Below are 27,130 nucleotides of genomic sequence, written 5' to 3'. Positions count from 1 at the left end.
ATGATGATATGCTACAGCAGCAGGACTGCATTGTTGGCTCTTCAGGCCTTGTGCTCTTTCACTAGTGTGAAAAAACACATCTTTGACCATTTCTACAGGAAATTGGTAAGTTATTTTCGTCTTATAGGGTGTCCAGAACTTGCACTCTGTGATATGACAGTTTTTCAGGTTGGGCTTGGCTTTATTTTCCTCTCCTCTTTTTGATTAGTTGATTATGGATAAAGCAGCTTCTGCAACAACAAGCACCATCAAGCTCACCAAGAGTTAAAGAGAGTTCAAAAAGGAAAAGTGCTCACCTCTTTGCCCTGTCTTTCTCATCTTCATCCATTAGATTGTCTAAGCAGTTTTTCCTGTGGAAGGAATGGGAGAACCATTATGAATCGTCACGTTGTTAGTTCTACTTTCAGGTTAATCTCAGAGTCACGCTATTTCATTCTAATAACAGAGTGATGATATCCAGGTCAGATAAATGTGTCAGCAGTGCTTTATGCCACAGTCCATGATTTTAAGAAACATCCATTGCAGACAGCATTATTCCTCAGCGTCACATTAGCTGTAGGGTCTGCAGCCAGGGATCAAGCCTCCCAGGCACAACATTGCGCGTCAACGCTGTACAGAAACAGACATTTCTCAGGGGATTTTCAGCATTGAGGATGCTCTCTGTCAGCTTGCAGGCTGGATGAGCTCCAGGCTGAGAGCAAGTTGAGGAGGCATTGGGGACGCTCCCATATCCTCCCCAAATGTTTCCTCCAGCCCCTCACTGCATCTATTTCCTGAATGGGCAGCACCACACTGCTGGGTTGGCCCAAACATCTTTCCCAAAGGCACAGTTTAATGGCATGCAGTGATAGCATTCACAAAAATCAGCAAGTTTTCCATTTAATTTTTCCTGAAGATGTAGGACATGAGTAACGTTGGAGAGAGGAGGAGGGAAGTTAATTGCTGTGCATTATTTAAGTCCACAGTATTTTCCACCTATGAGTCACACAGGAATGCGCCTGTTTCCAAACTGCCTTATTAAAAATCAGGAGTGAAAAGTTATCATTAGAAAGAACAGTGGATAAATTCCCTCCTTCTGTCAGTGGCACTTTCGCAGTCCTGTTCCACCTGCTCATTACTCAACAGTTAGCTAAGAACATGGAACAACCCTGCAATTTTTTATCAGATATAAGAGGAGGGAGAAATTAAAGCTACAGGTCACTGATTGGAGGGTAAAGCTGGTGCTTCACGGGACTCGATGTGTTGATGGAGCAGCATAAATAGAAAATACGAAGGCTGAGGGGCTGGCAAATTTAAATTGCTGAATTCTGTGATACAGAAAATAAATAGCATGATGTAGTTTTTATTTATTTTTTTTTCCCTAGATATTTCTTTGGCTTTGAAAACAAGCAAGTCAGCCACAGTACAATCCATATTTTAGACCAAGAAAATTTATAGTCCCAGTTAAATTTTATTTACCAGCATTCTACAAATCCTACGGGTGATTATTCACCAAGTGCCAAAATGGGGCTGTTGGCCCAACGAGGGAATTTTCAAATAATTCACGCAAAAATGTGATGACAAATTCAGTGTTTTTTTACTGTTATTTGTTCACTTACTGAATCTGAAATGCCCAGCTATGTCGTTGGAGAGCAAAGAAGGCATCAGCAGTATGGCAAGGGCTGACATTTAGGACTCCGCTGCCTTTCCTTGCTAGAGCTTTACTTGCAAGGCTCCATTGCATAGGAAGAAGTTTTTCACTCAGAGGGTGGTGACACACTGGAAAAGGTTGCCCAAGGAGGTTATGGATGCCTCATCCCTGGAGGCATTCAAGGCCAGGCTGGATGTGGCTCTGGGCAGCCTGGTCTGGTGGTTGGCAACCCTGCACACAGCAGGGGGGTTGAAACTGGATGATCATTGTGGTCCTTTTCAACCCAGGCCATTCTGTGATTCTATGAATCTGTGATCTAGGACATGACACGAGACACGAGTGTCAGCAGAGGACCTTCTGTGAATCACTGAAGATCACCCTCTGCTGAACCAGGGGCTCCTTTGTTTGCAGCAGATCCCCAGCAGAAATCAGGAACACAGGGACTAGAGCTCTGAGACTAGAGCTCTGGGTGGCGATAGATGGTGCATCAGGATAGGCACTACTCAGCCCCATCTGCTTCTGCAAGGCACATCGGTCCTCTGGAAAAGACCTCTGGTTTCCTATAGCTGTACTGCATGAACTGTCAAGGAATTACATTGCAGGGAAGCCCCTACTCTTACCAGGAAGCAACAGGTCTGACTGGTCTGTTCTGCCAGGGACCTGACTAGACCCATACAGCAGTTCACAGCCAGACTCCAGTAAACAATGTTTCTCACTGACTAACATGAAATTCTGGACCCGCTGTGCTGTCCCTATTGTTAGACAATGCCTAATTGCCATTTTATTTCTGTTTGCTCACACGGCAAAATCTCCAGAGCATCATAAACTTTGCTAACAGTGTTTGTGGGTACATATGTACCGTCTGAAATTAAAGCTCGTCTCCATAAAAAAGATACAGCAGAATCTGGCACTGCTACCTGGCTCCCAACGCGTAGGGCCAGCTCGCTGCTAACGGCACACCAACTTCATAGTCAGGTTCCTTTTGTAGCAAACCATGCCCCTTCCCACACCTGGGACATTGAGGTCTGCCAGAGGGCTTCCCTTACTAGGAGGAGTCTGGACAAGCTGTAAATCCATCACTAGGGCTCTAAGTCATGACAACACGTATAGAAATATTTTATTCTGTATGTTTTCCTTTTAGTTTTTCTCTGTTTTTCAAAATGAGTGCTTCTTCAGCTAGTGGGGAAATGGGACATCCAGAAAACAAAACCATGCACCCCTGGCTTGGTCATCAGATGGAGAATTAAAGCACAAACATCTCCCCCCATTCATTCATACAGACGCTGCTTAGAAAAGGAGGAATCCAGAGATGGTGCCAGCTCTCTGCAGGGACTCTCCAGAAGGAAGACTGCATGTGTTTATTTTGATACACCGTTTTCCCAGTGGACACAGAGCTCACACTTTAAAATTTCTCCGGTCCTGATCAGGAGCACCTCATGGTACTCTGGAAGCGTGTGTTTCAGTGAGTTAGACTCCTCTGTGTAGGGGAGGTTGGTTTCCCTCCTTACTGTCCTACTACTGCTCACAAGGATAGACTGTAACATGACTGACACTCAAAATACAAGCAAGCAGCTGTTGATTTCTCAGTAAATTGCCACGTGGCAAGCTAATCTCAGCTCCTACAAATCAGCCTGACATTTAACAGGAATTTTCAATCACCTTCGGTAATTCAGCTGAATTACATCTCTCTGTTGATAGTGATGAAGACAGAGATGTAAATCTCCCCCAGAGGCCCAGGGCTGTGCCTTGGGGAAGCCTGGTGGGCACTCATAGCACTTGTGTTCCTCCAGCCCTACATCAGGCAGCTTAGGGGGAAGGTTGGCTCTTCCTCCCCTTTCCTCTCGAGCATGGAAGGTTGTCCCATGAGTGTTCCACAGTATGGGTTTGGAGGGTGCTTGCCTACACGGCGGAGCAGTGCTGTGTCTCAGCACTAGCAGCTGTACTCCCTTCTTTTACTCCCTTCTTTTCAGCTAAGGCAGAGCTCTAATAGGAGGTATCATGGGCCGAAAAGTGAAGTATTTCCTTTCTCTTGCTGGGAGGAAAGAAGAAAGAACTGCAAATCATAGGATCATTAAGGCTGGAAAAGACCTCTCAGATCATTCAATCCAACCAGCAGCCCACCCCCACCATGCCCACTGACCACATCCCTCAGTGCCACATCCACACGGTTCTTGAACACCTCCAGGGAGGTGACTGCACCACCTCCCTGGGCAGCCTGTTCCACTGCTTCACTGCTCTTTGTGAGAAGAAATGTTTCCTAATATTTAATCTCAAATGGGAAACGAGGAGTCACAGGCAACAAATGATTGTCTGAACATTTACAATGGCTTGTTCTGTGTTTCTCCGACATGGCTGAAGCACTCAGATACCCCATTGTGACAGCTATGGTGCATACACACAGGAAGGATTCATATAAGTGCAAATCAGAATAAACCGAGAGATTTACAGACAAATTTAATGTAACCCTCCACATTTAGTTTTCAGATGGAAATCTCTGTGCTGTTACAAGAACACACAGAATCCATAGCTAAATACAGCACAGGACACCACTACCATTCCAAACTGATATACTGAAATGCAAACAGAATAGACTGAATAGAATTTAAGAAAAAAAAACTCACTTTCCTCATGATATAGATTGTCATTTGAGAAGGCAATGTACTTTTTCAGTGGGAGAAAGGCAGTCAGCAGTTACTAGAGGTCATGTAATGCTGCAATTGTTATGGGAATCACTATTTTTATGATCAAAGGAGAACTCCAGCAGCACGGTATGAGTCTGGGTTTAGAGCAATGACTGTCTTTGCCTGATAGTGTGCAATTTGATCTTCCTTTAGTCAGTGGTTTACTACATTCTGTTTGCACTGAAGAAAAGGCTGTTTATAGGTTTCCAAAGAAGATCCAACACAAAAGGGAAAGAAGAAAACTTTTGGAGGAAATATTGGACCTCGTGTAACTATGGGTTTCTCCGCGTTTCACACATATGTTTACAGTGAATCTTTACATGGTGACTGGCTTAAAGCAAAACAGACATTAAAAAAATAATCCAAATGCAGACAATGAAAATGATGTAACATGACAGAAATTAATGCTCCGCTCTTCCAAACTGGGGTTGGCAGGGACTGCTCACAGGTAGCACAACTGAGTGGTTATGAAATTATAATAAGGAGAAGTAAGGCCTCACACTGTACTCTGTTTTTATTCTTTATTTAGTGAGAAAAGGTATTCTTTTCTGTCCGTCAGAAGTGTTTCACCTATTGCTGTGAGCTATTTGGCAGCTTACCCTGCTGCCCTGGTGGCAGTTTGATTTCAGTGTGTGGGATGTGTGAGCCCCCCATAGGTGCAGCATCATTCGCATCTGCCTGAGCTAGGAGGAGCACAGATGATGCCAGCAGTGCAGTGCTGCAGGGAGGGCAGCCAGGGTGAGCGCAGGGCATCCTTTATCTCTAGCTTGTGAGCAAGGCGTAAAGTTTGTGCAGAGCCTGGCGTCCCTGACGGAGATCAGGATGTGCATGCTCGTTATCTTCCTTAATATGATTGTTACCGAATGGCTAATGCCACTCAGACTTCAGTGAGCAGGATAAGTGAATCCCCGGGTCCAGCCCCACGCTGCTCTCCCCTCACACGGCTGCAAACAGAAAGGCAAACAAATTAAAGTAACATTAATCAGCAAAGACTGCCATCTGTATAACTCCGAGCACTTTTCCGCGTGCCCGTCCCCTTCCAGCAATGCTAAACAGGATTAGCCTTCCGTGGGCGGACGGGGAAAGTAGGTCAGTTCGGTAACATTGCTGCGTGTGATGAACGGAGGACGTGATTGCAATGGTCTGCTCACAGCCTGCTCTCCTGCAGAGTGGGATCTTGGCTTGTCACAGGGCCCTCACGAGGGAAAGCCTGTTCTTCTGGAGAAAAGGACCAGTCCCTTCACAGAAGGGTAACACATATAGAAGCAGGGATATGGCAAAACAGGGATGGTGGGATGGAATTGACTGGTGCGTTTTAACAAGGAAACTGAGGCACGGGGCAGTTAAAGGCTACATCATTACTGGTTTGGCATATGTATATTCATTCCTCCCTTCTTACAGAACTATGCAAAATTGAGCAGTTGAGTAAGTTCAGAAAAAATAGGACTTAGAAAACTACAGTACACAGCCTGATTTTTGTCAAAGGTTGTGCATGAGCAATGTGGCAGGAGATGATAAATCATCCACTGCAGTTACTGCCTTTTTGTATTGACTTTCTTGGGTGTGTAGGGATGGTGTCTGGAAAGCCAAAGTTCACCTACAGTTGACACTTGCAGAGAACATCAGTGGCAACAAGAAGAGCTTGTTCTACAATATCACAGTAGTAGAAGGTTGAATAAGGAAGGTCTGCTGCAAAACAAAAGAAAGGAAGGATGGGTGGGTGGATTGACAGCAAAGGGATCACAGAATCATTTGAGTTGAAGGGACATTTAAAGGTTATTTATAGTTCAAGCCCCTGCAGTGAGCAGAGACACCTACAGCTCGGTCAGGTTGCTCAGAGCCCCATCCAGCCTGACCCAAGGGACAGGACTTCTACTGTCAGTCTGGGCAACCTGACTGTTCCAGTACCTCACCACCCTTACTGTAAAAAAAGTTCTTCCTTACATCCAATCTAAATCTCTTCTCTTTCAGTTGGAAACCATTTACTCTTGTCCTATCACAACAGACCCTGCTGAAGTCTGTCCCCTTCTTACTTACAGTCTCCTCTAGATATTGAAATATATGTCTGAGGTACTGATGCCTTCATCCCAGTCTTCCCCCACAAGGTCACTCAGGACTCTGTGTTGGAGGCAGGATCTTGGAGGAGCAGAAAGACCAGCAATAGCTGAGGATCAGCTCAAGGAACTCAAGGGACTTGAGGCAACTTGACCCATACAAATGGTGGGGCCTGACAGGCAGATACTGGGAGAGCCACTGCTGTCCTCACTAGGCTGATCTCTCTCATCTCTGAGAGATTGTGGAGACTCGGGGAGGTACCTAATTACTGGAGAAAGTCTGATAGGCCCATCTTTAACAACAACAACACAAAATCAACCACAAGGCAACAGGGTACAAGAAGTCAGGCAGCCTTACTTCAGTTCCCGGGAAATTATGGAGTAAGTCCACAGACCACATGTCTGGATGCATGAAAGAGAACAGTCAGCATGGATTTACCAAGAGTAAATCATCCCAGAGCAACCTGATTGCCTGTTATAAATGACAGGATCTGTAGATGGGAAGGGAGCATTGGGTGTCATTTATGTCGGCTTCTCGCTCAAAGGCAGGGCTGCCATCAGGGGAACCCAAACAGGCTGTGGAAAGAGCTGAGAGGAACCTCATGAAGTTCAACGGTGACCACAGCCATATCCTGCATCTGGGAAGGAAGAGCTTTTAATTCTGGTACAGGCTGGAGATGAATTGCTGTGGATCAGCCCTAGGAGTCCTGGTAGGAAACAAGCTATGCATGAGGTGGTGGTGCAATTTCGTGCCCTGGCTAGCATGAACAGGGGCACGACTTGATTGAGGCAAAAGGTTATTCCTCTTTACTCAGCACTTGTTGGACCATGTCTAGGGTAGGGCTGTCCAGTTCTGGACACCTCAACACAGAAAAGATTGGGTGGAATTCATCAGAGGGCCCACAGAGTGATGGGACCTGAAGCACTTCCCCATGAGGAAAGGCTGAGGGAACTGGGATGGTTCATTGCTGACAAAGGATGGCTTTGAGGCACCTAACAGGCCCACCAGAACCCACAAAGGGTCGATGAGCTAGAATCAGTCTCCTTATGGCAATGCAGAATGGGAAAGGAAGAAATAATGAGCATCAGTTGAAAGAAGAAAGGAGAAACTTCCCCATGAGGACAGCCAGGCAGTAGTGGAGACTGCCCAGAGAGGCTGTGCTGTTCCCATCCTCGAAGGCTGTTAGGATCTGACAGGACATCCTTGAGCAACACAGCCTGACCCCAGAGCTGCCATGCTTTGAGTAGGAGATTGGGCTGAGACTAACTGTGGGCTCTTACAACATGAATTGTCCTGTGGAACTGGATCTACTCAGCTGGCTACTACCAGGAACATCCTCATGCTCCCCGAGTAAGTTCCTCCATAACATATATTCTTGAAATCTATTTTAATGGTTTTTTTGTCTTCTCTGCTACCAACACCTTGTGCACTGTCTCCTCTACACTGACATCTTTCCTGCTTTATAAACCTGCTATCAAGGAGAAAAGAACATGAGGTACACATTTTAACATTGCATCACTGTGTGTCATGCATGTCATGCATCTGTCATGTCATCTTTAGACATCAGTTTAAAAGAATTCACTTTACTATGGAATTAGGAAGAAAAAAAAAAGAGAGAAGAAGAAAAAGTCCTGTCATGAGAAAGGCCCTTAACAGCAAAAGAAATGTATTTTTCTCTCTCTGCTTCTCATGTTCTTAATCTGTTTTAGGTATTCATAAAACTTTAATCCTCACAGTATCAGAAACCCCAAATGTACAAAGATTTTAACATGTGCTTAACTCTATACTGCTTGCTTACTGCTGTAAGAAGTCTCCCACGTACTTATATTTTTGCAAAATTCAGGCCTAAACGTACAGGTAAAACTGCACAGATTATTTTGTGATTATTAGCTCTGAAACCTTCCCCTGAAGTTATAAAGTATTCTCAGTTGTAAAAATCCATTAAAGTTTATTTGTTCCTGCAAATATTTAAATCAGTAGAATAATCTAACATCTGACCTATGATCTGATGGTCAAATGCTCAGCCAAACAGGCAAACTGGCAAGATATGTGAATATAACACTCTGAAGATTTGTTTGTTGAAATCTCAAGGATTGTTGTATTGTTTGGCACGAACTAACTGGGAAGCACTAACACAAACAGAAAATCAGTCTTTTCTGATGGGACTGCTGTCAAAGTCACTGTCTTTTTTTATTTTTTTCTTCCCAGCAGCAATAGCCTTGACAAGATCCTTCTAATCCTTTCCATCCAATTAAACAGGCTACAGTTGCACTATGGTGTAAAACAGAATATCCATAAGCTGAAATAGGTTGGCCTCATTCCCCCACTTTTTGTCTGTTAACTATTTAGGGATGGCTCTCAAGGAACTGAGTTACTTTACTTTCAAAGGCTCTGGGCCTGTATATAACCCTACTAACAGCGGAGAAATTTACTTCAGAAGGGACTTGTGAATTTCAGACAACACTGTCAAAACACTAGCTTTGATGGTGTCCTCTCCGCATTCAAGATGCTGAAATTTGAGGCCACATGTTTCTGTGGACATTTCAGCAAGAAAGCGAAACTAGTCCAGAAACGAGATGAGAACTCCAATTTCTTTCTAGGCTTAGGTACTTCAACACACATGGCAGCTCTCTTTCCATTGAGCAGGAACTTAGGTAAAAGTTTGTCCTCTCTTGGTGGCCTTGCCTTTTCCCTGTGCTGGTGCCACCTGGATTGTTTCCTGATGGGCCCATCTCCACGGAGTGAAGCCTGGGCCTCAAGCAGGACAGCGAGTGCTTTTCTTGGCCTTCCCCATCCTCACAGGTGTCCCAGCATGGTGACAACCACGGGGACTCAGCTGCTCTGCCACTTACGGGGGCTGGAGGTAGAGGTTTGTGACAAAACACAACTGCTACTGCACAGAGCATGCAAGAAGCAAGAGCTTCCCTGTCCTGAGAAAATGCAAAGCTGTGGCCTAAATCTGCTGCTGTACAGGGAAAAAAAAAATCCCTGCACAATATAAAGAAATACAGATATCAACACCAATAATCCCATCACTTTTGTGTTAACAGCTTGATAACATATCTGCTTATAACTCACACACTGCACTAAATTTTCTGCTCTATAGTAACTATCATATTCCTGTCAGCAGAACTAAATATTTAATCATCTAGGGAGATGAATCATAAAAATCTGTTTTGGGGAGATATTTTTAAACGGACACTTTGTTGTCATTTAATTTTGAGAATTTGCTGTCTCTCATCTCTCGAGAGGGACTTCATAAGCCTGTGACCATACAGGCTCTTGTCCTATACCACCTGAGGTCTCTCTTGCAGGTCAGTCATGTAAGCTAAGAGGTTTTAAGGTCACCTCTGACAAGATCAAGCTCAGAGTCTGGCTGGGCACTCCTAAGCTCTAGAGAGATGGAGTCCAGAGATGCATGGTCTGCCTGTTTGCAAGGACTTTGTGACTGGATGCTCTCCCACTGCTGTCCCATAGTTTCATGTCCAAGTTTGTACGCCTACCAAGAGTTCAGACACAGCATCAAACCAAGGCCGCACCCATGTTTTGCACCATGTAACGCATTTATGACCACGAGTCTCTCCCAGTGCAGGCCAAGCCTTGGTGCCAGCACATCCCACCAATGCGCCAAGTGCTGCTGCTCTCAGCCCTCTCCAGCTACCAGCAGTTCCCATCTTTACACCAACAAAGTTTCTCCAGTGTGTTGTAAAATTCAAATCAGGTTTTTACAAAATTAATCTCTGAGGAAAAAGGATAATTATTAAAGAGCTTCATTAGTGCTTTGCAATCTTAATTATGATAATTATATTTTTGTAGCTAATATAACTGAACTCCTGCTTTTAAATCCCATTAATAAGCATTTTAATCCTTCTCCTACTGGGACGACAAACCCATAATGTTGAACTTTATATTTACATAGGACAGTTTTAAATAAAAATGATGCGCTGTTGTTTACTTAGGGTTTTCATTCTCTTTTATCTGCACTTGGTATATGCATCTTCTCCCAAGACGCAAGAAATAAGATGAACTCAGCCTCTTAGGCTCAGCTTCTCTTCCCAGCAATGAGATGGTGAGTGAAGAGGAGAGCGACAGGTTTCAGGAGCAGTGCTGCGGTGGCCAGACATGTGGCAGGAAGGAGAACATCATGCAATCATAGAGTGGTTTAGGTTGGAAGGGGCCTTTGCAGATCAGCTAGCTCCAATCGCCCTGCTGTGGGCAGGGACATCTCTCAGTTCATCAGGATGCCCAGTGCCCCATCCAACTTGGTCTTGAGTGCCTCCAGGGATGAGGCACCCACAGCTCCTTTGGGCAGCTGTGTCAGCACCTCACCGTCCTCACCATGGAAACTCAGAGGAGCGCAGCTACCATGAGGAGCCCACCTGCACCTTCCTGGCAACCACAACCACTCTACCCTACCACCACATTCCATGGCACTGCTGCAAGGAGCCAGAGTAGCTCTGCCCATGTTTACCCTGGATCGAGTTCTTCAAACAGCATGCTCTGAAGTGTGTCATGTCTTCCATGAATGCAGCTGGTACCAGCCAAACCAGTGAGGCAGACACACTACAGAGGTATGATTTACTACTGAAGTCTGATACATCTGTTTCCTCTTATTTTGCAAAGCTGTGTGCCATACCTGATGGTCAGGACCAGGGAAAAAGGAGGCAGCTGGGAGAAAAGGTCGAAAGAAATCTCAGTAAAAAAAGAAATGCCTAAATCCACAAACTATTCATCTGGTGTGTGAGCAGGAAAAGGCACCTACTTATTCAACTGCTGGAAATCTTGAAATGTACCAGCAAGTGACACCAGTACAAATGGCCTTTTCTGACAGAATAGAACTTGCTGTGTCCTACATTACAAACCGCCCACCACCACTCAGTTGCAGTGGGCTGGTGGAATTCTTTATTAATCTGATTGCAGACAAGTATTTCACCGTTACTAACACGGAGAGAGTAAAAGATCAAAGGTGGAACAGCATACAAACTCAGATATCTCAATAAAGAAATGAAAACAATAAAGAATATATTAAATATTATCTGCCCATTAATCTCTGGAGTAAATTCAGAAAACTAATTAAAAGCTTCTACACAGATAAATGATAAGCTTCTTTATTCAATGAGCTGAACATATGAACAAACAGAGGTTTGTGTTGATACCATTGTTATTAGCGATGGCACTAAAGCAAATGATTTTTGTTGTGCTACTGGGAATACAATGATTTGAAAAGCAAAATGCTAAGAGAGAAAAAAAACAAATCTTCACTGCACTGAACATAACACATTTCCTGTTCTTTTTTTATTTATTTTGGGTAATGGTAACTCTTACAGGTTAGCATGATGAAAAATTACAAGAATGAAAACTAGCAAAACCCAAGCAAACAAACAAATAGAACATGAGAACAGTCTAAAGTACAGTACCAGCAGAAATTTCTGCATAACCCTTCTACAGAGCAAATCCAGCTATAATGGGCAACACTGTCTTCCTGCAAGGGAAATTCTCCAATTCATCATTACTGCACCGTGTTTCTCTTTTCCTGCTATCGGTGTCAGCAGTGGCAGGGGATTTTGTCTGAATTTTGTAGGGAGGTTTGTCTCCTCAACCGTAATTGATAGATGTTCTATTTTTGTGGTGAAACAGCTCTGTGTTGTGTGACGTGGCATTACAGAGCTGCGTGGGGAGCTCGTGAGGCAGCCAGTGCTGCTTTATGGGGTGCCCAGGGCAGAGCCTCCTACCAGGCAACTTTTCTGAGGGGTGCTGCTTGGAAAAGGGGGATCATGAGCAATGCTTAAGACAACTGATTTTATGGCTGAAGTTGTGCATTCAATATAAATGCAGCATCTGAAATAATTAATTTAGATACATAGTTGGTCCTGAATCAGGTTATTTAGGATCCATTAAAATGGATCTGGCCCCAGATAATATCTTCCATATGGCACCCATGCAAGAAAATACATTGTCAGACTTGATTTCTTTTAGCCAAGATGCATTCTGGTGACCCAGTGCTGTTTGGCATAAGAACAGCTTTAAACTGATGAGATGGAGGAATGAGAGCAAACTATAACTGCTTTTGTTTATATTTTTTATTTATATTCAAGCATCTCCCTACTTCTTACTCTGCAGGAAACTCTCCCTATTGACTAAAATGGAATAGAGGTTTCAGAATGTCTCAACATAATGTCCTCTTGAACACAGCCTAAATGCAGGATATAGTCCAGAGAGTACACAGTGCATTTAAATGTTAGCATATTCATTCAGCTGCTGTGTTCTAGAAACAAAGAAGTCATTAAAAGCTCTATAGCAAAGTATCAAATTATGCCTCTGCCAGATATTAACTTTGAAAAGAAAGAATAAAGGCACTCTGAAAACCATAGTGAAGTACTGATCTGCTGATTCACCTCATGTACTGTGAAAGTTAGAATTGCAAAATAACAAATCTTTTCTCTGCCAAATGATATTGGTAGGAAAGCATGTTTTGGCTATGATGGGTGCTTCTTTCAGTTCTGAATGTGCATTTACCCTTCTCACTTGCAAGCAAATTTGCTGTCAGAATATCAGGCTGACTTGCTATTTTATTTGCCATCTGTGTCATATATCTGCACACTGTGTGTCCCAAAAAGCCTGAATCGTTTCATGTTCTTATATATCATATCATTCATAACTATCAGGGTAAAAATCACGAGGCAAAAAAAAAAAAAGGCATAGATTTCTATTAATGCTGAACAGCATTTTATTTCAAACACAGTGCCATGGCCATTACTGAAGCACCACAGACGGAAGAATAGGACCTGAACACCTTCAGCATACCATGATATTCTCAGGTAATCTAACAAAATCAGCACTAGCTACCTTGCAGAAAGTAAGATACTTTATAGTGTATCTATTCTTCAACACCTTTATCAATAACATAAGCAGCAGGATTGAGTTTATCCTGAGCAAGTTTGCTGATTGCAGTAAGCTGAGTGGTGCTGTTGACATGATAGAAAGAAGAGACATCATCCAGTGGGACCTGGACATGGTTGGAAAGTGGGCACATGAGAATCTAATGAAGTTCAGTGAGGCCAAGTGCAATGTGTTCCATTTGGGTCGAGGCAATCTCAGATATGAGTACAGACTGGGAGAAGAACTCACTGAGTGCAGCCCTGTGGGGAAGGACTTGGGAGTCCTGATGGATGAAAAGCTGCACATGAGCCAGGAGTGTGCCTGCAGCCCAGGAGGCCAACTGTATCCTGGGCTGCATCAATCTCCCTGGCCAGCAGGGAGAGAGAGGTTACTGTCCCCCTCTACTCTGCCCTTGTGAGGTCCAATCTGGAGTACTGTGCCCCCAGCATAAGAAGGATGCAGAGCTGTTGGAGCTCTGTGGCCAAGAGGAGGGCCACAAAGACAATCAGAGGGCTGGAGCACCTTTCCTCTATGAAGAGAGACAGAGGCAGCTCGGCTTGTTTGGCTTGGAGAAAACTCTGGGGAGACCTCATTGCGGCCTTCCAGAACTTGAAGGGAGCTTACAAGCAGGGGGGGACCAACTTTTTGCATAATCTGATAGTGATAATACAAGGGAGAATGAGTTTAAACTAAAAGAGAGGAGATTTAGTTTAGATATTTCAAAGAAATTTGTTACTCAGAGGGGCGGTGAGGCAATGGCACAGCTGTCAAAAGTGGCTGTGGGAGCCCCATCTCTGGAGGCATTCAAGGCCAGGTTTGATGGGATCCTGGGCAGCCTTATCTAGAAGTTGGCAACCCTGCCCATGGCAGGGGGGTTGGAGCTAAGATCCCCTCCAACCTAAGCCACTCTGTGATTCTATGATTCTCTTCTACCATGAATCCAGCTCTTGTCAGCATACCTGCATACCTGATCCATCTTTGAACAAGCAGTGAAGCAAGAATGTGGCTCAGTGTAGGCTTACCAAAACTATGTTGTACATGATGGTTAGAGGTAGGAGAAAAAGAAGCAAAAAAGAGAAAAAGGAGAAAAGAGATGGAAAAAACTGGCAGGAAGCCCTGGAGGTTGATGGATCAGATCCCCCTAGCTTCCAGACTCGTGCAAAATACCTGGGAGAGGCAGTCACAGGGCTATGGCTTCAGATGGGAAAAAGAGGAAAGTCCCTAAAATCCTCACAAAAATGGTATCCTGGTGGCATTTTTCTCCTGGAAACCAGGAGAAAAGCTTTTGTTATGAGATGGATCAGGATTTTTGGTCACGGGAATGCTGTTGTTGCTCTTGTCTGCTGGGTTTCAAGCAGTCTCCAGGGTGTCTATAGAAACTATAGCAACTTTAGTGTCAGCAGAAAAGATACCAATTTATAGAAACTATGACAAAAGTAGTATAAAATCTAATATGACAGCACTTCACTTTATTTTCATACATCCTACTGCCACATTATTATGGGGTATTTGGGTATGGAGATTTTTTTTTTAATAATCAGAACAATATTTGGTCCCCCTCGGGTGCTTTTGCCCTCCCACCATTCACCTTGCTTTCCATATTTCAAAAGGCAAGCTCCTGAAAAAACTCTGCTGATTGTTTCCTACTTCGAGTGAAAAAAAAGTACATGATGTTACATCTGAACACCAAGACTTTGTGAATGTGTAAACTTCAGAACTCTAAACCTTTCAGACTGTGCCAATGTAAACCACCCCAAAGTGCAGAGAATTAAGTACACTTTATCCTTTCTGTCTATGATTGAACGTGTTCCAGTACTCCTAAAATTGGCAGCGAGGAGTCTCTCAAATCCCTCAATGCAGAGCAGAGCTTTTTCAAATGGGTGTCGGAAAAAGAGGGCAATCCTCATCCAAATCTCAGTCCCATCCCTGTAGTTCTCTCCTTTGAAAACTCTCACCTTCTGTTTTTAATTACCTCACCCTTGAGGACACAGGACAGGAAAAATAAAACCTATATTTTCTAAGTGAAATGCTCTCTATTCACTTAGTGAAGATGACACAGAAATTTTAATGAGCACTTTTGCAAGGCACATTTGACTAATATATCACTTACTCTTTCACACGTTGCTCCGCTGCTGTCCAACCTACCCACTGTCAAGATACACAAGTTTCTTGCTCCAACCTCTGGCAGCCAAAATGGCTGAGATGCATATTCTGGGAATCCAACCATAGGTTTTCTGATCTCATCCCTGCCCTGTGTCTCCTTCCCCACAGCATCCCAAGCCAGCACCTCCTCCCATCTGCAAGCCAACTCTGTCCCCATACCCCTTTCTCATCTTGGACTCGGTGTGTGGCTCAGAGGATTTGCACCAGCATTGCCATGAGTAACATGCTGCATGTATTGGAGATGTGTGTCTGGGTACTTGTGAGCACAGCCAAGCCACATAAAGCTCAGTGTACATATGGGCTATAAGAAGATGGAATGATGAAGTTTAGCTGCTGCTGTTCAGGTGGGCAAAAGGGTCTGAGCTAGGTTTGGTGAAGGGTGCTGGAATAGGTAAGCCACTAAAAGGCTTCACACATCTCCTCCTAACTCAGAAAGGTTTTACTGGAATGAACAGGTTCAATTTGTCCACAGTCTAATTCTAGGCTATTTTAAAACTGACATTATCCCGAGAAATAATGCCGAGCCCTAAACTGTACTGTGAGGCGTGCAGTAAATTTTTAGTCAGCTAAAGAGCGAAGAATGAAATGCGAGAGAACATTTTTCCTGATATACTTTTTTCTCTTGCTTCGTGGAAATATTGATGGGAAGGATAGTAGTTCTGCTGCTGAATGGTGAATCTCGTGGCTATAAAGATACATTATGTGCATCAGTCCAGCAGGCAGTTCACTCAATCTTGCCTCCTCTGCAAATGCAGTTATCTTGCTCTGACACTTTGCAAAATCCTCTAAATTACTATTAAATTAGATACTTTTAATTTATGGAAGATTTTAGCTGAACTCATATTTCTCTGCCATTAATTATCAAGTATTTTACTGACGCTGTGAAAAACATTAATAAATCAATCTAAATGAACTCCTACCTTCCCCACTGAACTGGTGCTGCACGTCATCAGTCACACTCCAACCTGAGAAGGTTATATTTCCTTTGGATTCATCACTAATCTCATTTTGAATCACGCATTTCTGAGTGGGCTCAGGGTAGCATTTTTTAAGCTAGTGATGGGAGTATGTTTAAATTGTGTGAATATGTGGACGGATTTTCAGGTGTTTTCTGTGATTTGAAACAATTTCCTTTTTGCAATGTTACGGTTGGCTTGTATCTTTCTTTTCCTTTTTTTTTTTTTTTTTTTTTTTTTTTCCTCCAGAAACAGCAATTACACTAGCTATCTTTCAAATAAAATACAACTTCCAGTGTATTCTTAGACACCATGGGGCTCTGGGGAAGGATTGGTGGAAACACAGGTAGTGATAAATCTCTGAAATTGAAGAACATGTGGGTGTTTAGAAAGGTAGTTAGATGACTAAATATGGATTTCAGTGCCGAACTCTCAGCACCCAAAATTGAAAATATTGACCTTGATATACAGTGCTGGTCTTCAGTGTGCCTTAACATGGTGAAAGGATTTGCAAGGCTTCAATGCAGGTAAGTCATGTCCCAAAATACAGACTAAGTAGGACTGTATTCGTAAAGCAGGCAGGTGAGATTTTCCCATGCTGACAACACTACTGGGGACACTCTTATTTCTCAAAACAGTGTTGTCCCAGAGAGAAAAAAAAGTCTGTATTTTCTCAGATCAGAAACAAAAGTAGATGTTCCCATTTCATCCACTGTTTTCCAAAGTCAACACAAATCTTGGCAAAGGAGCATATTTTATGAAGTTATGTGGACTGACTTAATGTATTAATCTTTACAGTGACACAGATTATTAGAAACTCAATGATATGTGGAATGTTTTATGATGTGCTTTCACTCTGATAAATAGCTAATCACCATATATTTGTGACAACAGAACATTACAGGAAGCAGTGATATGTATTCCGAAAAACACCATCGGTCCTTTTATGCCCTCTGCATAATGTTCTGTCATCTGTGATGCTTAACTTTGCAGCGTTGCTTTCAAAAACACCAAAAATGTTCATAATGAAAACCCTAACATTTGTCAAATGCCTCCTTTCTGGTCTTTGGTGGTGTTTTTATTTCCCCAAGTAAAAGTGCATTACATGCCATTTGACAGCTGGTAATTGTATGCGTATTGAATTAAAGCATTGATTTTAATTTTCAAAGTCAAACTCACTCTCTTTTTAGCTGAATGAATTACTTTTTTCATTAGAGAAAATATTGGTGCTGGACTTCAGATACAGGATCTGAGCTTACACAGCCTGTCCCCAGGGATATTTTCTACTGCACTCTTTTGAAATATTGAAAGGTTCTAACTTACCCTTTATCCAGGAAAAAAAAAGAGAATAAATCTCCAAATGGTTAGCACAGCTCCTAAATTCATTGCTAGCTTTCAGCTATTTTCCATTGCATTCCAATTCTTTGGCTGCTAGGATGGCTTTTTGTCATATGGGATAAGAAATAACAGGCTGGGCAAAGTGTGGGTGAGAAGCCTTGAAAGAAATGCAGGTGCTGCTAGGAACTGCACAGATTATGCCATGGATATCAATCTATATTTGAGTCAATGGTAAGGCACATTTAAGAAGACTCTCTGGGAAACAGAGGCTCTCTGATACTTTCCCCTATATTATCCTTTTCATAGATCCAGATACTTTTCTCTCTCTAGTCTGCTCCTGAGGGGCTTAAGTGCAGACCGCAGTAGACACTCTCATGTGGAAACCATAGAGGGGAAAAAAAAAGAGGGATCATAGGTTGTCATCCCAAAGAGATGTTCAAAAAAGGACTGTAGCTTTGTGCCAAGTTTCTGAACACAGGCTTCTTCTACTGCTATCTCAAAACCTAATCACCATGAGCCAAGTCTCTGACCTGTTGCTCTTATCATGCATTCAAAGGCATCTGCTGCTTCCTTATTCTTCAACTATCAAACCAATTATCTCTGGCTAAGTCTGGATTTTGTCCCACTCTGGAGTCTGTGAAGCTGTTCAGCCTGCCCTGACATCTGCCCCCTCCACCAAGGAGAGCCTTCTCCTCCCCTCCTCCTCCTGCAGCATCACCCCATCCAAGCTTGGCCTCCTGCAGTGCTCAGTTGGGCTGAGGAGACTGGGCCTTTCTGCCCTCACTCACAGTCCTGACAGGGAGATCAGGCCGCTCTGCTCTCACATCAGTAAGAAGCAGCAGCAAGTCCTTTGAAAGAAAAGGAGCTAAGGCCCTATAAACCTGGCTTGGAATTATGGCCTAACTCTGTATGCCAAGCTGCTACAGCAGAGCTGGAAGGAGTGAGAGCAGCAGCTGCTGCCCTTCCACAGACAGGTTTCCTGCTAATGAGGAATCACGTTTTGGACAAGGAATGTGCCCACCTACCTACAGCTCCATCCACCCTGGCGATGTGACAGTTGGGCTGAAGATTTTTTTGTCATGCCATGACTCCTCTATTTGTTGCATAGTGGGCTGAACAAAAAAACTCTCTGCAGAGTTTAAGAATTAATTTTAATACTCTGTTTCAATTCCTCCATGCCTCAAGATCCCGTGTGCATGCCACAGCTTTCTCTTATTTCTCTATCTAGCAACCCACTACTTCCTCACAGGCACTGTTACAAAATCCAGAGATAAGACTTAATTCAATCCTATCTCCCACTGAAAAAAAAAAAAATTGTATGTGGAGAAAAGCAGATGACGTCCTGCCTCATGCATTTTTGCAGCTCTGCTGGTATACGTGAAAGAAAATGCTAGTCCACACTAGTTACTCTGGATCTTTTCTCCTCTAAAACCTGTGATTCTTTTTGCAGCTGTGCATTAACATGGATTTCCTCTGAGGCATAATAAAAATATCACAGTAGTGACATACATCATCTTTTGGACGCCATGTTCTGTGATGAAATTTTTCACGGTACACTTAGTTTGCATTTGTCCAAAGTAACTGAAAGTGAGAATGTGCACTGACCTGCTCCAGAGCAATCGTATTAGCCACCAATAATGCAGAAGATCACGTGCGTCAATTTGACTCTGTGCAGCACAGTGTGTTTACTATTTCTGCAATAAACTGTGGAAGAAAATAAAGTGTGAGAGCGTTTCAATCATGTCTAGCTGTCCTATTGCTATAGTATTACTTTAACAGTAGAAGCAGACTGGGGATATATGCACAGGTCTTTTCTCTGTCTGGCACAGATGTCTGTTTTACCAACCACTTTTTGTTTCTAATTCTTATTTTAGCCAAACTCTTACAGCCTTTACAAATAGCCAATACAAATGCTGATCTCTATTTCCGCATTTAGACCAGCCACTGTTATACTGCTTCCATTTCAGTGTGATAAAGGAAGCTACCGGTTCAGGAGTTTGTTGCTCATTTGAGGGATAGCTGCTATTCTACAAATGAAGGGAGCAATTGATGCAATTTCTTTGCGTACAGCTTTCGCTCATTAATAAATTGATTCTGTAAAAATTGAGGGTGCAATTATGGATGAGGAGAGGAGATCATGCACTCATTCAAATATTTCTTGATATCAGAATTAGGGAACCTGACACTAATCAGAGCCATGCCCATAATGAGGATTTTCTGAGAAGCTGATGCTCCTTGGAATGCAAAAGTGAACCATACAGCAGCACATAGGGTTGTTATTATCTGGAAATAATAGGATGATAGCAGATCTTCATGTGGGGTTGAAAGAATCGTGAGCATTTCTGGCCTCTATCCAAGGACAACCGGGAAGAATTTGGGGGAATTAGGGGCCTCTTCAAGAAAAAAGGTGCTGGCAGCCCTGGGATGATGTGGATTTTATATATGATTCTTTTGTCGCTAAGATTACACAAGCTTCCAGCCTTGTCTTTGCAAAATATTAAAAGATTTTAAACGGGCTTTACCCTAGAGAGCCAGATTCCAAAAGGATGTTACACAAATAAAGTGATGAATGGGATGCCTATACATCGTTTATTTCCTCTTGGAATTGGTGACCTTCCATCACTCAGTAGTTTCCTTCACACTCCCTCACTTGCGAATTACAAGTTAATCAAGAGTACAATGGAAACAATGCATGCATAGCCTGCTCACTGCATTCATCTCTCTCCTCAGGGCGGATTACGGATGTTGAAGTTGTAATGAGTTTTCTTTTAGTCCAGTTTTGACCTCAATTCTGACTTTACCAGCAAAAATGTATTGTGTGAGATTACACAAGATGTATTTGGAAAATACACTGGTGATCTGGGAAAGGGTTTGTGAAGCAGGATTAGTTTTAAAAAAGTAAGAATATCTCCTGTTTTTTAACCACTCTGATGTAAAGTGAGAAATGGGAATGGAAAAGAGGTCTCCTGTACTATCTCCTAAATCCTACTCCTGGTTTTGTCACAGAGAATGATTTTGATGCTATTTCACACTTATCAGCACAGAGGAAACAGTATTTCAGCATGCCGATCTGTTTTACAGAGCCTGAGCCCGGGCTTGTGGGACTTCCCCTCAGAGGGAATGCAATGCATCTGTTGCAAATATTTATTTTCAGACTATACAGATACACAATACCAGTGAATGGAATACAAGGAAAAACTGTTCTCACACAGTTGATAATACCAGTGGTAACAAAGAAGGAATTATTCTCATTATAAAGAAGAGTTGATCTGAAAGGTAAAGAGAGGTGGTAATTAATTTCTTTTAATAGTCACACTGGGATCTCCTGTAGTGTGCGGTCTGATGTTAATAATATATTTTCCCCCCTATAATTAATGTTCATGTTCTGTTCCTGGGGGATTCTTCTCCACTATTCTCAGCATTGTCATTAGTCAAGCACACACAAGCAACTTGAGCACCTTGGTCGATGCAATATCTAACGCAAGCTCTGCTTCTCTTCCCCGTATCTGGTCCCCTGCCAGGTGAGTGGCAAATGCCATCACTGGAACACGCAGCCTCAGGAAATCTGGGAAATAATAAAGCATTTTGCCCTATTTCAGAGACATGCTAAATGCTAACAAAACAATAGGATAGCACAAAGAGCAAATAACCCTCTCTGCCTGTCCTGCTTTCTGAGGTTTGATGTTCCGCGACAGGGAGGTGGAGACTGGCTCCTTGCTGACCTCATAGAGTCACGAGGCAGTGCCACAGCAGAGCGACTAGGGAAGACCTAGGACTTCAGAGCAACCCGTGGCTCTTGGGCTGTGTGCTGAGGGCACAGGCAGAGAATGAAGCCAGGGCAGAAGCAGCACAGCATGGGCTTCTGCTGGCTGGCTGCCAGTCTCTGGTGTAAACCAAAGCCCTTCTGAAATAGTTGCACTATGCACCAGAAGCCAGTCAGCAACAGAACTGCTCTAAAATCCTCTCACTAAGCCATGCTGGATGTTCTTTGGATGCAAACATGGGCATGATTCTGCCCTTTTTTGGAAAGAAACAAATCTGAGTGATGAGCTGGTCCTTAACAGAAAGAGCAGAAAGGCAAAAAGCTTAGGCAGGACTAGGTAAACAAATGCTATGATGTTGTACCAGTTTCTCCTGGAGTTTTATACTTGTTTTTATTGTAGGGATCCTGCAGGACAAAGTTGCCATGGAAGTTACTCTTCTCCCCTTACTTCTCCCCTTACCTTGAGCTTGCAATGGATGCTGATTTGCATTCACCATGTTTTAGAAGATAAGGGAGGATGACTCTATGACTCTCAACAGACATGAAAGAAAAGGAAGGAACATGACAAAGAACTCAGATATATTCTTTCTGTTTCTGAAAGACAGCAGAAATGTGTGTTTAGGAGAACACAGATGCAAATGCCTTTCTTTTTTCTTTTTCTAAGGGGCAAAAACTTCCCAAAAATAAATGTTTCCAGAGGTGCTATGTCTCTGCTCTACCCTCCTAAACTGCTGCTACACTGCTCTACCCTCCATGGTTGCTGCTGCTGGCCACTCCTAATGCACATTTCCACCTCAGCACATCAAGCCCTATACACTTTCTGATTTCAGCTACAGAAATGTAGTCCAGACAAAGATTTACATTTTCTGAAAACGCCTTCACATATAAAACATAACAGTTTCCTGAGCTTCTTCTCTCCCCTTTAAGGAAAAACTGAAATACCTCCATGTTTCATGTCAAGACTAAATTTTATTTACTTCTTTATGAATAAGAACAGTATTATGCCTAATTTTGTTTGCGCATATAAAATTCTCTAGATATATGTCTGAGAAAAAAGGATATAGTTCTGAGAAAAAGAGAAAAAATCTTGGTTTTTGTATACGGCCTAGTATTAAAGACAGAGCTGTAATGCACACAAAGTGCTTCTTGATGTTTCTGGCTAGTTGACATATCTCTAAAGCAGTAAAATTAATGAGTAAATAACTAGAAAGATGGAAAGAGAGTACTGCTATTACTGACCCATTAGCAAGGTTCCTAAGATTCAGAGATACTATATAAGCAGGTTTAAGGTCAAAATGCATAAATTCATATGACACAAATCCATCTTTCTAGAAGAAATGTTTGCAAAATCAGCATTCATATACAGGATATAGCTAATACAGCATAGTGACTTCATAATAACCTATCTGGAAATACTTTATTGTGTGGAAAATACTTTGAAGGGTAAAGTTCCAGCCACTATTTTAAACATTGCACATTCTCCTGCTCAATCTGACAAAGTATGTTTCTCAAATACATTCCAGTCTTTCTCATGTTTTCCAAATTTATATTTTCTATTTTGCACTGAAAAAAAAAATGAGGGAATGGAAAGCAGAGAGAAAATATGTTGTTGAAGGTATCAGTAAATACCTGCATTCAGTTCAACCTGCATCTGGTAAATGGAAAACTGAAATACATCTTCTCTTTACTGGACAAATTCGAATTTTCTGAAATCTTCAGTAAAAAGTAATTAGATGTAATATACATAGCAGCTCTCCACATTAGAAGTGTCTCATTTGCAGATAACATAGAAGTTACTTGCAGATGGTGTCCATTGGTGCAGGTGTTTCCCAGTGTAAGTAGTCTCCTAAATGACCTGGAGCTTCTTCTCCCACACTGAGTAACCAGTTTGATCCAGGAGGCACTGCAGGCACAATGCAAACTGCCCATGCAGGTTCCCAGTTCCGGAGACCAGTGATGGATAGTGAGTCCCTGATAGATTGTTCACGCCCTTAAACCACAAAGCTTTGGAGGCCATCTCCTCTGAACTGGCAGACACATAATTTCCAGTAAGAGAGCCAAGGTAAAGCCATGTAGTGGGGCTGCCTCATACTCTACCTTTCCCGTGCAACTGAAGACTTCTAGTATCAAATCTAGTATCAAAGCTTCACATGGGGAAATGATCCTGCTGGGGCAGAGAAGCAAGGAGGCTCTGAAGGCTGTTTTTAATAAATTGAGGAAAATAATTTTACATTTTGAATTACATCGAGAATGCATCCTTTTGTCTAACGCTCTTGTACCCACCTGGGAAGCCTGTGTCTTAGGTACACCGGTTCTGCTCATACCAAAAGCTTGTTTCTAACTAGAGGGTAACTAAAGTTCTTTTTAACACCTGTACTTTATGGATTTTATATGCTAATGTGAAAACCTGTCTTGAATATCTAATCCGAAAATGTTTTACTTTCTTCTTCTGTACTCTTAAGTAGTTAGTCCTGCTAATTCAGCTCCATCAGGATGAAAGGCATTAAATGAAATGTCTGGAAGGAATTAATTTAAGTGCTTATCAAAGACTGGTAACATCAGTTTTCACGGGTAAGTAAAATGAATGCATGTGAACGGGAATTAGATACATTGATTCAGCTCTATTGTGAAAACAGCTTGGAGATAATGCCCAGGAAAACATGCATCATTTTAATAGAACAACTACAATGACCCTGACTACACTAACTGCATTTCCACTTTGTCAAAATCAGTGTCAAAATGCCAACAACAGCATAAAGCTCATATTTGTTCCATGAGGAACCCATTTTACAATGGGGCTTTGAGAAAAAAAAAATAAAAAATCATTCATCTCCTCTGTGAGGAGACCTCGTTGCAGCCCTCCAGTACTTAAAAAGGGATTATAAAAAGAAGAGGAATCAACTTTTTACTTGGATAGATAGTGATAGGACAAGGGGGAATGGTTTTAAGCTCAAGGAGGAAACATATAGATTGGATCTCAAGTTCTTCACAGAGTGAGCGGTGAGGTGCTGGCTCAGGCTGCCCAGAGAGGTTGTGGATGCCCCATCCCTGGAGGTGTTCAAGGCCAGGTTGGATGGGGCCGTGGGCAACCTGGTCTAGTGCCAGATCTGGAGGTTGGTGGGCCTATCTGCAGCAGGGAAGTTGGAACTTGATGGTCCTTGGGGTCCCTTCCAACCCAAACCATTCTGTGATGCTATGATTCTATGATTCTTCCTCACTACTCACCCTTGCACAGAATAAACTGTTAAACTCAATTTGCAGCTGTGGGGACTCTTTTTTGCAGATACGTAAGATTTTAAGGGCTATTATTAGCTAACTGAAATGAAACTGCTGTTCATATGAAAAGCTTCAATGCAAAATCAGGACGAAATGACCTGAAACAAGTATGGACTCCATATCGCGCCAAAAAGACCTGCTACAGCAAGGGCTATTCTGCTGTGGGTGGAGGCGTCAAGAAGCTAATGAGGATTGGCATGCACATAGTCTAGGAACAACACTGTTGAAGGCTGCAGTACTACTTTAAAATGACAGAAGAAGTAACAGTTTCTTGAGACTGTGTCTGCTGCTGAAGAGAGCAGTGTCTGGTCAGTGACTTGTTCAGTTGGAACAAATGAGCACCAATCACTGATGTGAGACTTCAAGCAACTTACAGCTTTCTAGGCTTTGTTTACTTGCAAGCCACATATGTGCATGAGTTGCCTCTATGAGCATTCTTGCCTCTATCATCTGCAGTGATCTGAATCCCACAAAGCAACAGCTCTGACTGGAATGCCACAGGCTCTGGGACAAACCTCTTCTTGTACCTGGGCCCTCCTTGACCCAAATGACCTAAAGTCAAGTGTCTGTTACACAGGGTGAAGTTAGCAAGTTAGAAGTCCCTGGAGGCCCACTAGGCTGGACTGTGTACAAACGCCATCAGAGTTAATGGCTTGTGAAAAACCCTGGAGCAGATATGGGCCACAAGAATACACTGAGTCCAAGGGCTAGTGTTAGAGGCAACAGGTGGACGTGTGGCTGCAGGAATGTTAAGTGATAAATCCTGAAAGCTTAGCAGGGATGGATGAAGGCAGCTGGTATTGGGACTGAAGAACAGTATGTTAGTTGTGCTGTGGGGAAGAGCACATGAACTCTAAGCCCAAAATAGAGCCATACAAAGTCAGTAAAAAAGCCACCAGTAAAAAAGCTGATTAGTCTTTGCTGTAGCTCAGCAGGCCTTGTTGGCTGTACCTGCAGACCGAGTACCTCAGACTCATCTGTTTTCAACCCTAACCCTCATCCTAAATCTAATCCTGCCTTTAATTATCACCTGAAAACTCCTACTCCTTAATATTAACATTAGATTTGGGTCCAAAGTGTTCACTGATGCATGTTATGAGACATACATGGTGAGGGTGAGGGTCATATAGCTATGGATAGCCCTCCGATCAGGAGAGAAATTCATTACCATGCCCTGCAAGTCCTTCTGATTCAGAATGATATACTGTTGCTGGTTATGGCTATACTTAGAATGTAAAAGAGATTTTTTGCATAGCATCTTTCTCTTCCTTGTCTGCAAAAATATATAGCATCACTCAGTTTTTGTCCCATCGGAGAATTCCTTTGGAAATCCTTCATGGCGATGTGGCTGCCTGGTGCTATCTGTCTGTCAGGGCTGTACAGCATTATTGTTCTGCACCAGGAGGCTCCTATGGAGGTTCACTCACATGCCTACACTGGCATTCCCCAGCTTTCCTAAAGATAAAGTAGGTGTTACAGCCAAAGCCTGAGGGTCTGAATAGCCACCTTTATATCTTGCTTGAGCCCTGTTTGCCACATAAACTAGCTTCCTGGTAGCAGACTGGATGCTTTTAGAAGTGTGGAGATAGGAAAGTGCAAAGGTAGTATTTCTACTTGAGGGCCGTGCAGGAATGCCCCAACTGGAATGTCCTACATGGAGAGCAGCCCACACGCAGGGCAGTGAAAGAGTTGCTGTCTTAGCTGCTCTATTGCACATTTGACTGAAATCTTTGGTTCTGAAGAAGCTGCATTTTTCTGGCACATTTCTAGGAAAGTAGATTCTCAGTTTGCTGCCAGGTGGGAAGGAAGAGTTAAGTTTTTAAGAGCACTGAGTGGCACATTAGCAAGTGTAAATGCATCCAAAAAATGAAAAAGGACTGTATTACTGCTTCTGACTCAATGTTCTTTGCCAAATAACACTCTTGCAGTCACCTTTTCTTCCTCAAAGAGAACAGGTTGCGACAGATTGAAGTCTTCTCCCCTGCTATGTCAGGAGCCTTTATGTGACAATTACAACATCATTTTTGTTTTACGATCAGCTGAAGTCAGTTCAAAACAGCACTTCACCTCACACACGAGATAGTATGGCTTCATGTGACAGGGACTGCAGTTTGGCAGAAGCAATTCCTCATTTACAATCTGCTTTCTTCTATCTCAGTGTTTTCTACCCAATGCAGAGTAACTTTAGTTTTGAAGTCAGTCAGGCTTATCTGGAGGAATGACTCATCTAGGGCAATCAGAGTAGCCTGCTCCTGCACGCTCTGAGAAGCACTCAAACGCTGAGCAGTGGAGGAGGAGAAAAACTACAAACCCATGACAAGAAAAACCTTGGTCCTTCCTTCCAGATAAAATCTGTGATATTTGTCAGCAGCTCTGTGAGTAGCAGTGC

At 42.8% G+C, this 27,130-nt stretch overlaps 1 protein-coding gene across 7 annotated transcripts in view; it reads right to left on the bottom strand.

Moving 5' to 3' along the window:
* NPAS2 (neuronal PAS domain protein 2) overlaps window positions 1-27,130 on the bottom strand; it is a 99,425-nt gene that overhangs the window by 48,858 nt on the left and 23,437 nt on the right. For 6 of the 7 annotated variants that reach the window (XM_085214085.1, XM_085214073.1, XM_085214070.1 and 3 more), the window contains one exon: window positions 297-350. In XM_085214085.1, coding sequence (XP_085070211.1) covers window positions 297-350 — 54 coding nt within the window. Of the gene's footprint in view, window positions 1-296; window positions 351-19,307; window positions 19,407-27,130 lie in introns of all 7 variants that reach the window. The other variant, XM_085214092.1, reaches the window with a different exon arrangement.

Source organism: Meleagris gallopavo, chromosome 1 (genome assembly GCF_905368555.1).
Source record: "Meleagris gallopavo chromosome 1, MGAL_WU_HG_1.1, whole genome shotgun sequence".
Taxonomy (NCBI): domain Eukaryota; kingdom Metazoa; phylum Chordata; class Aves; order Galliformes; family Phasianidae; genus Meleagris; species Meleagris gallopavo.
Note: the sequence above shows the minus strand (reverse complement) of the source record. Positions and strands in the feature narration are given on the sequence as shown.